Source organism: Gavia stellata, chromosome 3 (genome assembly GCF_030936135.1).
Source record: "Gavia stellata isolate bGavSte3 chromosome 3, bGavSte3.hap2, whole genome shotgun sequence".
NCBI lineage: Eukaryota > Metazoa > Chordata > Aves > Gaviiformes > Gaviidae > Gavia > Gavia stellata.
Genome location: NC_082596.1, coordinates 577,934 through 590,023, shown reverse-complemented (window position 1 = coordinate 590,023; position 12,090 = coordinate 577,934). Strand labels below are relative to the sequence as shown.

The window sequence follows — 12,090 nt, the reverse complement described above, 5'->3', positions numbered from 1 at the left end:
CTGTGACTATGTCCATCAAGCCCTAATACTTTGTTACGTACACTCTTGCCTGAAGCCCCCCAGCCAGGAGCACTGCCTGGGCAGTGAAGTCCTGTACTGCTCCCCATCCTACAATACTCACCAATCCCATCCGGAATGCATTCCAACAGGTTCTGTGACAGGAGCAAGTCTGTCAGTGCTACTAGCCCACTGATCTCGTTGGGCAACTGCTCCAGCTTGTTCTCCGACACATCCAGACAGACCAAGCGGCGGAGATTGCCCAGCTCCTAGGATCAAAAAGGAGATACTGTGGCTCGAGGGAGCAGCTGAGGAAGGGAGCAAAGTGGTGAATCAATGGCCCTGAACAGGTACTCACTGGAGGTAGGGCTGAGAGCTGGTTCCGGTCTAACCAAAGTTCACGCAGGTTTGGTAGCGCTCCCAGAGTATCTGGCTGTAACAGAGCAGGACAGTAATAGCATCAGTCCCTTCCTCAGGGGAGAAGCTGCTCTAGGATGCTACAAATCACATCACACCTCTGCAAAGCTAGACATTGTTATTGCTTTCACAATTCCTAGAACCGTTCACCAAATGGTTTACGAAGCTAACGTGTTGGTGTACCACAATATAGCAGCACGTATGTTTGGAAATGTCTGGGATGGCATACTGGCTGCAAAAGGTCCCAACAGGAAACATGGAAGACAACAGCAAGGACTGTCTGGTAGCAGGCAAGACAAAAACTAAACAGGGTTTTGGAAATTCTGGCCTTACAGAAGAAATGAGTCTTTCTTCTCTTCCTCCTCTCAGACTTGAAAACAAACATTTGGATAATGCTAGCCAACTCAACATGATATATCGCAGCACCATCAGCAATGGTGGACATACATTCATAACATCACTTCACAAACACCACACACACTGATTAATATTTGGGTTTGGAATTAATGCACCACTGGAGTGCGGTTCAAGCGTCAGACAACTGTTCTCACAAATATAAGCTGCAGCCTTGTGCATAGCAAGCTGAACGAACTCCTTTGCCTCCCAATTTAGATGTGTTTCTGCCAAAAAGCATTCCAGAACATTAAGAGCAGGATTCAGTAACAGCTTAATCCATAGCTGCAAAATTAAAGAATATCACTGGATGTCCCTGTATGTCAAGACAAGCCGAATTTCAAGACTGTGCACTGGCTCTCAGCACACTTACACTCAGAGCCCTCCATGGAGGCACCCTAATCCAGAGGGCACACACCCCATGCTTGGCTGACTTCACTGCCAGGAGCAACATGGAACGGTCCTGCACTTTGCAGTAGAGATGATCAGAAAATCAGAAAGGAGAAAGGCAGAAAGTTGGCCTAGCAGAAGTGAAAAACAACAGCTGGGGGCAGTGCAACACAGAAGAGAAAGGAAGTACCAGAGAGTCTCAGTGGAAAGGAATGATCCTTAGGCAGCTAGATAGCAAGAATTAACATTCCAGAGCAAAAATGCTTAGAAAGAGCAGAGCAGGGCATGAGGACAGTGGGAAGCAAGACACAAGAGCCAACACACGAAGAGAACATTATGCTGGGAACAATGACTAGGCCATGGTGGGCAGATCAGAATCTTCCCAAACAACCTGCAGGTCTGTTCCTTTGCATTTCAGATGAAAAACCACTTGCTTCCACAGAGGTACAGGGTTCTGCCCCTACCAACCACCCATATTCCCTCCCCACCATCCCTCACCTACCAGTACTTCCAGGTCATTGCCACCAAGATCCAACTGTTCTAACTTGACAAGGAAGGAGAGTGAACTGCAAGATACAGGGAGTAGAGAGGGGAAGAGAGAAAAAAAAAGAAAGAAAGAAAGAACAGAAGGTTAGCATCTGGGACACACATCTTACAAATTACATAATTTTTAATAACTCCTAAAACAGGTGGGGCAATTGGGACCTTTTCCATAGTCCCTCTGAGCCAAGCAGTTTAGGGGAGTTGGTACCCTTCCCCAAGCCAGACCATCTGCACCAGGGATTTGGGTTCAGTAGCACCAGCAGTCCCAAAGGGGCCAGTTTCCATGCTGTCACCAATTTGCCTTCTCCCCCTCCCACCGTAAAATACTCTGAGCAAAAACATGACAGATGACAAGCCACACCTTAACAGTGCTGCCCAATTTTGTAGCAAGGATGGGGACCCTGGGCACAGACTAACAGATAACAGGAGAGAGTCAGCAGAGGACAATACATATTTGGAGGGCAAGGGGAGCACAGCTGCAGGGAGAGGCAGGAATGACAAATTCAACAGTCTCAGTCTCCCCAGATGGGATGCCCATGCTGCTTAAGAGAAAGGGAAAGACAACACTGGCATGATGTCTCAGAAGAGGTCAAGACATACAGACAAGAAGCTCACTAGGCAAGATACTGCGAGAAGCCTGCACGGGAACCAAAGCCTGTCAACACTGGTGGTCCAAGGATGTGCCCTGAGCATCCAAACATGTTACAATCTGGTGATATAAAAGCTGCAGTCTGCAACCCCACAAAACCAGGATTCAGTTCTTCTGACATGGCCCAGGTGTTCACGTGTCCTCAGCTCTCAGTCCTACCCCATCAACTCCAACTCCCACTTCCTCAAACAGGGGTTGCTGTCTCTCACTTTACACTAGGGCAGAACTGCCATCTCAGCCTTGCCCACTTCCCCCGTAGGGAGGGTCTTCAGTTCTTTTTATTCCCTTCATACGGAATTGTCCTAATACAAAAATCACTATATTTCTCTGGAAATAGAGCTATACATCTCAACACCATCCAAACTAAGGAAGTTGGGGGCTGCAAATCTGTGAGAAAGCAATAAAAGGGATCTGTCTTGCTGGGCCAGGCTATAAAAGTATTTGGGCTACACAGGAAAAGCAAGTTCTTACCTTACACAGTGATGGATTTTGAGATATTGTATTAACTCAAGCAAGGGTCTAACAACAGGATCATCAAAAGGATTCTGTTGTATAGCAGTCTCTCATTATGACTGTACTTTTGCTCTTTGACTTCTCTGAAGCGTGAAGCAGCCTTGACTGTCCCTTCACACCTTCACAGTTCCAATTCCCAAAATAGGAACAAGCGAGCTGTGGAATCCACGTTGATATACGAGGTGTTGCAAAATGCCTCAGTATAGATCACCCTCCATTATTCCATGAGAATACATCAACAAGAGCTACCCTTCCCAAATTACTGGCAAGCTGCATCACATCTACATGGGAGAGATGAGGAGTGATAACCAGCTGTACAAGACGAACTGTTTCAGAACTCAGTTGACAGCAGAAGAATAACCAACGAAATTAACTTTTGATAAGTAAAGGTCATTGCAAGCTGGATCTTTTAAGGAGCTCAAGAGCAAAAATCAAAAGGACACTGATGCATTATGCAGTCACAAATTCACAGTATTGAAGCCCATCTGCCTACTGGACTCAGTAACCTTGAAAACTGAAAGCATCGTCCATTTCAATAAGTCATTCTACTCTTTGGCAAGATCACCTGGACTTGTTTAGAGCCATTCTTGGGCACAATTTGCACCCAGACTAAGTACAACAGCTTCAGACCGGGTAGAGTACCTGACAGTACCACTGAAATTTCTTTGGACATTGATTTTGATCACATATTTGACTGACAGATCTGACAAAAATTGCCTTGGCCTCCAGGATCCTCCTTCTACTTTTGGAAATCATCCAAAAGTAGAATTTGGGGAATTGGGGAAAGATGAAAAGAAGCTGGAATTGCACTGCAGAGTGAGTATCAAGCTTGGACTTATATTTCAGAGAAAAACCCCAAAGACTCATAGCATGCTACAAGTATCTTGCTGAATGGCATACAAATCTAACATAGGGAAACAAGGGAGCACTGGGCATGAGAGATCTCCCCAGAAACCATATGGGTTTGATCACAGACTGAATTCTCAAACTCCAGATACTTGCTGGTTCCTAGATGGTGAAAAGCCATTGGGACCATTCTTCACTGCAGTTTGAAAGCCCAACTTTGGATGCAGCTATTGCACCTCTTCGATTATATGGTGTATCACAGTGGTGGTACCTGTCTGTATGAACACAAAGAACACACGGAACAGACAGCAGTGGGTCCCAACACCAGGACCCAAACTTCTCCTGCTTGCCTGTTCTCAGCCTGGCATAAAGAGCTTTGGCTCTCATGTTCTCCCTTGTAGCTATATTCCATGTGGGGCCATCTCAGCTGGTCTCTTAATATCACCTTTCTGTGACAGGGTGTTAATGCTGACAAATTCTGTGCAGAAAAGATCCAGTGACTTTGGCATCAGAGACAAGATGACAGTGTTAATTTGAACTATGCTTCTACATTGTGTAATCACCAGATGTGAAGCCTGGGAGCTGACCAGTGAAGACTCTTTCAGCTCCTTTTTGGAAGTGATGTCCTCTAGGTCAAAGCTGACACACGAATTCTACAAGCAGATATAACTGATGTAATATAAAGCCTGTATTTGCAGGTCCCAGAGGAAAATAACCATCAGGAAGAGTCAAAGCAACATCTCACAGTGAGGGAGGCATGGCCATCACAGAAGAAGCAAGACTAAAGCCCTGACTGCTTAGAGTCTCAAAGCCTTGCTTGAACACCGTATCATCAGGTGCCTCCTTTGCCTTCTTTTTTAAATAAAGCAGAGGAGCAAGGGGGGAAGTACAGGCAGCCAAACTGAATACTTGCCATGAATAGTAAGAGGGCATTGAGGAAAGGTGACAATAGTTGCATGCTTCACACATTCACTGAGTTTGTGTGGCCCCAAAACACATTGCTATTCAAAAAGAAGTCAGGTAGAATCCCTTCCAACACATATTCAAGGAAGACTGGGGGAATCATCAGTTGGATGGATAAGCAGGCAGAAAACAAGCTGACAGAGCTAATGTAGGTTAGAAAACTCAAGAAACAACTCTCATGGGCTCCAAACCAGAGATTAATGTACAGACTCATTAGTTCTCCACATCCTATCTACCCGATAGCATCAGCTTACCAACCAGATCCTCTACCAGGAATTCATTTCTGTCCCTAAGTCTCTGAAACATTTAACAAGACTTACCTCTTCTCCCTTGCTGGCTTATTTTTTGTCTGCTGCAGGGAAGCCAGTTATCCCACCCATTCCCACAAACTGCTCAACCAGAACAATCAGAAGGGATACCCAAGAAAACAGAGATTTCAGAAGCAAAATACGTCTTCAGCCGTATTCTGCTACTCTTCAAATTATGAACTTCACTGTATACAGAGTTCTTCCTATACCCACATCAGTACATTTTTCTCTCTTTTTCCAAAAGAATCCATCATCTGCTCCACCTCTCCAGGAAAAATGGTTCTCACCATTTCCAGCAGCTTTCTTGTGGAACCCTGTCTATTCCAAATCAATCCTGACACAGAGGCTGAGTACAGACTCTGAACATCCTTCCCTGCTCTTAAGCCCTATACCATCTCTCTCCCTCCTCACCCCAATTTACAGAAATTCAGCAAGATGTAGCTAATTTGTGCAAAGCCTTGAGTCCTCCCAAGCAAAGTACTAGAGCCTGTACTACAGAAACAGCAAGTCCCTGACGAATCAGTAAGAACGATCAGGCAGGAGACTCCTGAAGCCACCAGACAGACACTCACGTGGGGAGAGTCTTTAGCAGGTTCTCACGTAGCTCCAAAGTCACCAGGTTTGCCAAACTGCAAGAGAAAAGGGAGCGAGAAAGCCAGATTCACTGAATAAGGCTTCAGGGATACAAGGGGATGCTCATATCCCTTCCCTTGAGACCACCCCTCATGACCTGCACAAATGCATATATGTAAGTGTGTACACATGAATGGAGATGACAGGGGAAAACAAAAAAACAAACAGGATCTTAAATGACTTCTGATGAAGGTGACTGGTTATTGCAAAATCATGGGGAAACAACACTGTGCCCAAACTCAGGACAAGGAAACATGGTATCACATACAGGACTGTCTGCCCAAAAAGATTAAATCCCTCCACACTGCACCCCATGGGCTTTGTCTTGGCCATTTGCTAGCAGCATAAATCATTTCAACATCATCAGACAGACCACACCTGTTTGGAAAGGGGCAAACAGGCACTCATAAAATAAGGAAAGATAGAGGATTTGAGAAGCCTGGATGCACTCCTTGCCTGTGCCGCAGACCACAGAGAAGGAGAAGCAGCTGAGACCAGGAAAGGCACCTTTTTAAAAAGGTTGTCTTTTGACAAGAATAATGCTTCGAAGTGCTCACAGAGTATGTCCAGTACAGTGGCAAGCTGTAACTGGGATGGCACGCTCTTCCCCTCCTGCTGGTGTCGTCACCCCAACAGCATGGTGTCCCCACCCCAACCCTCCTCCCTGTTAGGAGGAACAGGGGCATACTCACTTCCCAATGTCATTGGGGAGGCTCTGCAGGGACACATCATTCAAGGCCAAATGGCCCAGGCTCCGAAGCTGTGTGAAGCCCTCTGGAAGCCTGTGAAAGCATGACAGAACAAAACACCATTAATTCTGTGCACAAAACAAGCCCTAAATTCCTCACTTAAATCCCCCAAAAGCCAGTCTTATCCCAGTTGGTATCAACATGTGGAAAGAAGAGGAGCACGAACCAACTCTGACCCTGGCTCCTTTGATCCAGGATATGCCCTCTTTCCAAGACAACAATACCCCCCCCTTGTACCAAACTCACTACATGCCCAAGTATGCAAACTTGGTTCTGCAATACTCAAGCATAAATCCCAGACTAAATTATGCCAAGTGATCATTTAAACTTGGAAGCAGGGAGGGCTACCAAGTAATCCAAATGCCCATCTAAGGATATTTCTGCAGACGACACTGCAGCATTCCCCAGGACCAAGTAGTATCATCATAACAGCTCCACGGTGCAATAGGACAGGGAAAGACCCACGAAAAGGAGAAATCCTTTGCTGTTCACAGGCAGTTCCTGGAGCTTCCCTGCCCCACTGCTCACAACACAGATCTTACAACTCTGGGCCACAAAAAGACTCTGAAAAATAACTTCTAGCGTAGAAGTGCTGGTCATTCCTGTGGTACAGGGATTATCACCAACTGAAAAGCTTGTCCCATTCTGGCAGTGTGTGGCACCACAAGAGGGAAACAGAGTTAAATCTGTTTAAAGGGCAACTTGGGCAGCACTTCCCCAGGAGCAGCAAGGGCAGCAGGCATCTGGAGTCAGACTGGCATCTACAGGGACCCTGGCAGACAATACATCAAGACACCAGTGCCTGAAAGCATGGTTCACCAAGGCAGAGGAGCCACATTTAAATTCCCAAAACATTATGGATTAAGAGCTGTAGAGACAGAAGACTGAAGAGCCAAGGCAGAGAGCCCCATTCTTGGACATAGCTCTGGGCACTGAGATATCAGGGAAACTGACCAAACACAGAGTGAAAAGGACAGCCATCCTAAGTTATAAAATAAGAAGACAGAGAGCAAGGACGACAGACAGAGAGCAAGGACGACAGACAGAGAGCAAGGACGACAGACAGAGAGCAAGGACGACAGCATGCAGGCCTTTCTCAACTCTTCTGCAGTACCATGAGTCCACATCCATTCCGGTTTGTGCACTGGGGTGAAGGGGTGGGAAAGGAGTAACAAACTTATTCCAAGAAGACAAAAGTCCTCACCATTCACACCAGTGGCAACAGTATGACTAAAGGCTCATCAATCTAAGCCAAAGGCCCCGCAGAAGAGGGACCACAGACCAGCTCTTCCCTATACTTAGTGCTCCACCTGTCAAGAGAGCAAACATCTGCAGGTCTTGGCAAAGGCAGGGTGATCCTAGGCCTTGACTTCAAGGGAAGACAATTACAAGATGAAGACTGGAGAAAGCTAGGGAGAAGGAGGAACTTCAACTCTCGTTCTCAGCTGGACAAAAGGGTTGCATATGCCTTCCTACCTGGAGAGAGGATTCCCACTGAAGTCTGCGATTTCCAAGGATTTGCAGAATTTGATGCTTTCAGGAATTTCTGGAATGTCTGGAAAAAAATACGTGAAAGAAAACAGAGGCTTAAGAAGAGCCTATCGTGGAAAATGGGACACCAGGTACTGGTGACAGCCTAAGACACAGTAAGACAACCATATTTTCATAGCTCAGGATCCACAAGAGATCACTCTGCAGGACTGTGAAAAGGTACTGCCTCTTCCAGAACATGAGTGCACAAGGCAGTACTACTACGCCGAGAGAAGTGTGGTTGTGGGGTACCCACTCCCCGTTTAGCTTACCGTTACGGGAGATGTCCAGTTCCACCAGCTGCATGAAGTTGGCAACCTCAGGGGGAAGTCTCTGGATTTCATTATCACTCAGACCCAGCTTGCGCAGGTTCAGAAGCCTAAAGAAAGGCTATGACAGGAGAGAACAAAACTGGGTCAGCAGCAGTTCTGTGGGAAACCTGTCTTCTCACCTCAGGGCAAACCTGAGCATCCATCCCCGGAGACAACTGCCTTCTCTCATAACCTCTGTCCTGGTGAGGTCCTCAAAGTGCAGTTGCTGCACAGATGAGAACCCCGATTAAGGTCTACAAAAGAGACAAGGGTGAAAGAAGAAAGGCATTTAATGAGTTTAGGTTGATGATTCATTTAACATCTCTATTATCCCACTGCTCTTCTCCCTCCCTTGTAGGATACAAAATGGATGTTCCTTGTTTCGTAAGATAACAGTTCATCTTAGGCATTCAAATACTAGCATCATGAGGAAGTCACTATAAAGCAGCTTGCCAGCAGACACTACAGTGTTTATGAGTCTGGTCCAGAGAAGCCAACAAAGGAGAAACATGAAGGGACTTCCAGACTGAAGTCATACACATCTGCTGTACAGTACATTTTGTCAGGACATCAGCGACAGGTCCCTACACCAACAGCGAAAGCGTTTGTGCCACTTGTACTGGAAAAGAAGAGAGGCAGGCAAACTATCTGTAGGGTCCAAGTAACAAAGAATTAGAGGAGGAAAGAAAATTCCTTTCTAGAAACACCACAGTCATAGAAATGTTGACTGGAAGGGACCTCTAGAGGTCTCCTAGTCTAACAACATCCAACTTCTTCACACCCACCCTTGTCCTCAGAAGTCAATTATATTAGCTATAAATGGTAAACTACAAGATTCATCAGTCATACTCTTTCCAGACATCAACAGCCTCTCAGTAAGTTTACTAAACTCAACATACTATAATTATCAACTGAACAAATCTTGCAGCTGCTTCTAACTATTGTCGGACATAGGATACTGGACAGGATGGAAACCAAGGCTGTGGTGTTTGCTGCCTTTCCTGGATCGTTTCAGAGTGCCTGGGAACAACAAACAAACAATATTGGGCCACTGCAGAAAATGAGACAGTTTTAAGAAGTTTACCCATAACCCACAAATAGATAAAGGCAGAGACCGATGCACACACACGTAGTAACACTGTTTCTCTGATTATGTGTTTGGGTTCTGCCATGGTACAGACAAGTGCTATAAGTCACCTCTAACAGTTGATGAGTTTTAGATGGCCAAACCTTAAGAAGCTAGTAACTCAAGCCGTGATGCAAAAGAAAGATAACGATGAAGTGAGGCACAAACTCAGGTCTACGAAGTGACATACAGAAGCCACTTCTAATACATGTATTCATCCTGTCTGTCCTATGCCGGAGGCAGAGAGGGAGTTACAGTAAGCAACAGAAGATGTAATCGCGGGATTACTTACAGATCAGAGAACATGTCCAGAGAGTCAGGGCTGCTTACACAGACCACACTGAGAAGGATCAAACAAGAATTTGAGGTCTGAACCTTCTTTCTCAGTTGTCTTTCCAGTAATCCATCTACATAAAAGGTTGCTGAAACAGTCCTCGCCCGGAATAGTTGTGCGGGTATTGAGATTTGTTCAGGTTCGGGGTGGTGGGACACCCACAACTGTCACTCATAACATTGCAAAGAACAGTAATATGGACCGGGGAAGGGAGGGGTAAGGAATGAAAAGGCAATGCACAACACAACTGTGAAAAGATACACAGACCATAAAGAGAGCTGCTCACCGCGCTAGAAGGGATGATGATGAGGTCTCATAATGTAACTTGAGAAGTTTTGCTGCTGTAGATCAAAACTCTGCAGTTTCCCATAGAGGTGTCTCAGTCAGGAAGCGCTGCTGGGTGCAAGTGCATGTTTGAGGGACTGCAAAACATGGCACAGCCTTCACTACACTGAGGTTGTTGTACTTCCACATCACTCCCTGTACTGAAAGGGAGAAGTGCTCTGGGGTGAACAGCGGTGATATGAAATTCATACTCCTGATGTCCTAAAGTAGTATGGGAGACCATAATAAGTAAAAAAAGAAGGGGGGGAAAAAAAAAGTCCTCTTGACTCTGAACAGCGCAAGTTCCTTTTAATTCAGTTTATCTAATGCAAATCAGTTTAATAAGAAAGGAAGTAGGTGAAAGTCTAAATGACAACAAAGGTTCAGGCCAGAGCAGGAGGTTTAGAGACTTGATTTGCTATTGTTTCCTAGATCCCTCTCCTTATTTTAGAATGCAAGGAAATTCCAAGCAAGACATTGTGTTGACCTGCTAGAGTCTACAAGTTGGAAAATAACAAAGGAAACAGAACATCTATAGTCCAAACGTTTAGCGCTTTGCCTACAGATTTTAGGCAGTCTCAAAATAGATGTGTACACCTTTAAGAAAAAAATAAAATAAAATAAACCAGAATAAAATCATGATATATGTTGCACTGCAATATATATGGGAAGTGCTTAGTGACAGAACAGAGTTTAAAAAGTGGGGCAAACTGGCAGCTGTGAACATTGACTTTGGTTTTACCTACAGTTAAGTTTTACTTTCTTACCTAGGCCATCAAAATCAAAACAACATAACCCTTCTCTAGCACAGCAGTTGTATCCATGCAGTTTATCGCAATCTAACAGAACAAACTGCATAACAGGCCTTTTACTAGCATAACTACCTTACTGAAAATGATCAGAACCTACATGCAAACAGAGATGCCTGTGAAGGCAAGTGCAGACCAAGCCTCAGAATTAGGCTCTCGTGACAATCTCGCAATTCTTCCCATCCAATTAACTTTGCTTCAGGGAGACATACCTTGATTTGTATACTACTTTTTTTATCAGTTAAACAGCATTTTTTCTCCACCAGCTTTTTCTTTTTTTTTAAAAAAGGTAACACAAAAAACTCCAAAATCTCACAATGCTGACAGACTATTAAGAGATCTGTGCACAAATTTCCATTCAGCAAATAGCAAGACAATAAGAGTAGTACATCCCACTTCTTAAGATTCAGTTAAGCTGGACTTGAATAAAATATTCTGATATGGCAAAAATTCAAACTACTCAAAAGTCATCAGTGGAGGACACAAAAAACAAAAGCAGAATTACAGCGTTCCCATGCAAGAATTAAGATTTTCTATTTGAAAAAAAAAAAGAAAGTTAAGCAGAATCCAAGTAAGCCACCATGTCTACTCTGACTAGCAAAACCTTGTGAATTGTTAGGTACCAGCCACTTACTCCTCATCACTAACCCCTTACCAACAGGATTGTGTCAATGAAATACTGCTAGCTGAAGCACAGATACACCAACAAGTATGTATTTTCCCTTGACAAACTGCTTGGCTCACGAATGTCTTTACTATAGCAGCACAAACAGTTTCGCCAGCAGAGAATACCGATGTTTCCATAACCAGTCTAGTAGACTTAACTACCATTGCATCATAGAAATGCAAAGGTAGACCAGCACTGCTGAAGCTGGCTGTTCGGCTGCTGTTCAGAGATGGGACCGTCTTCAGGAATAAGCACTTAAAAGTGCAGAACAGATGCGCTTCCCACTTAGGCTAGCAAAGCTTTTAGAAAACTAGCAAGCAGTCAGAGTTTGCTCTTATCTCTACTAGGAGTACAGTTAATATGATGTAATACAGCAACATGATAGTTAATATGATGTAATACAGCAACATGATGTAATCAAGAACTGATAAGACTGCAAACACTGTATCTAACATGATGCATGTAATTTTCAGTTCGGTATTTTGTGAACTGGGTACTTCAACTTGTAAGTCCAACAGCCAAATTTACAAAGCAAGACTGCAGAAGAGATTCATTTGTGACACTGGAAATGGAGAACAAATTAATTTT

At 44.5% G+C, this 12,090-nt stretch overlaps 1 protein-coding gene across 2 annotated transcripts in view; it reads right to left on the bottom strand.

Moving 5' to 3' along the window:
* Nucleotides 1-12,090, bottom strand: part of SCRIB (scribble planar cell polarity protein) — a 113,147-nt gene that overhangs the window by 84,311 nt on the left and 16,746 nt on the right. For both annotated transcript variants that reach the window (XM_059815399.1, XM_059815398.1), the window contains exons 2-8: nt 8,204-8,321; nt 7,878-7,956; nt 6,345-6,434; nt 5,592-5,648; nt 1,700-1,763; nt 356-430; nt 122-266 (exon numbers count right to left, since the gene is read on the bottom strand). In XM_059815399.1, coding sequence (XP_059671382.1) covers nt 122-266; nt 356-430; nt 1,700-1,763; nt 5,592-5,648; nt 6,345-6,434; nt 7,878-7,956; nt 8,204-8,321 — 628 coding nt within the window. The remainder of the gene's footprint in view (nt 1-121; nt 267-355; nt 431-1,699; nt 1,764-5,591; nt 5,649-6,344; nt 6,435-7,877; nt 7,957-8,203; nt 8,322-12,090) is intronic.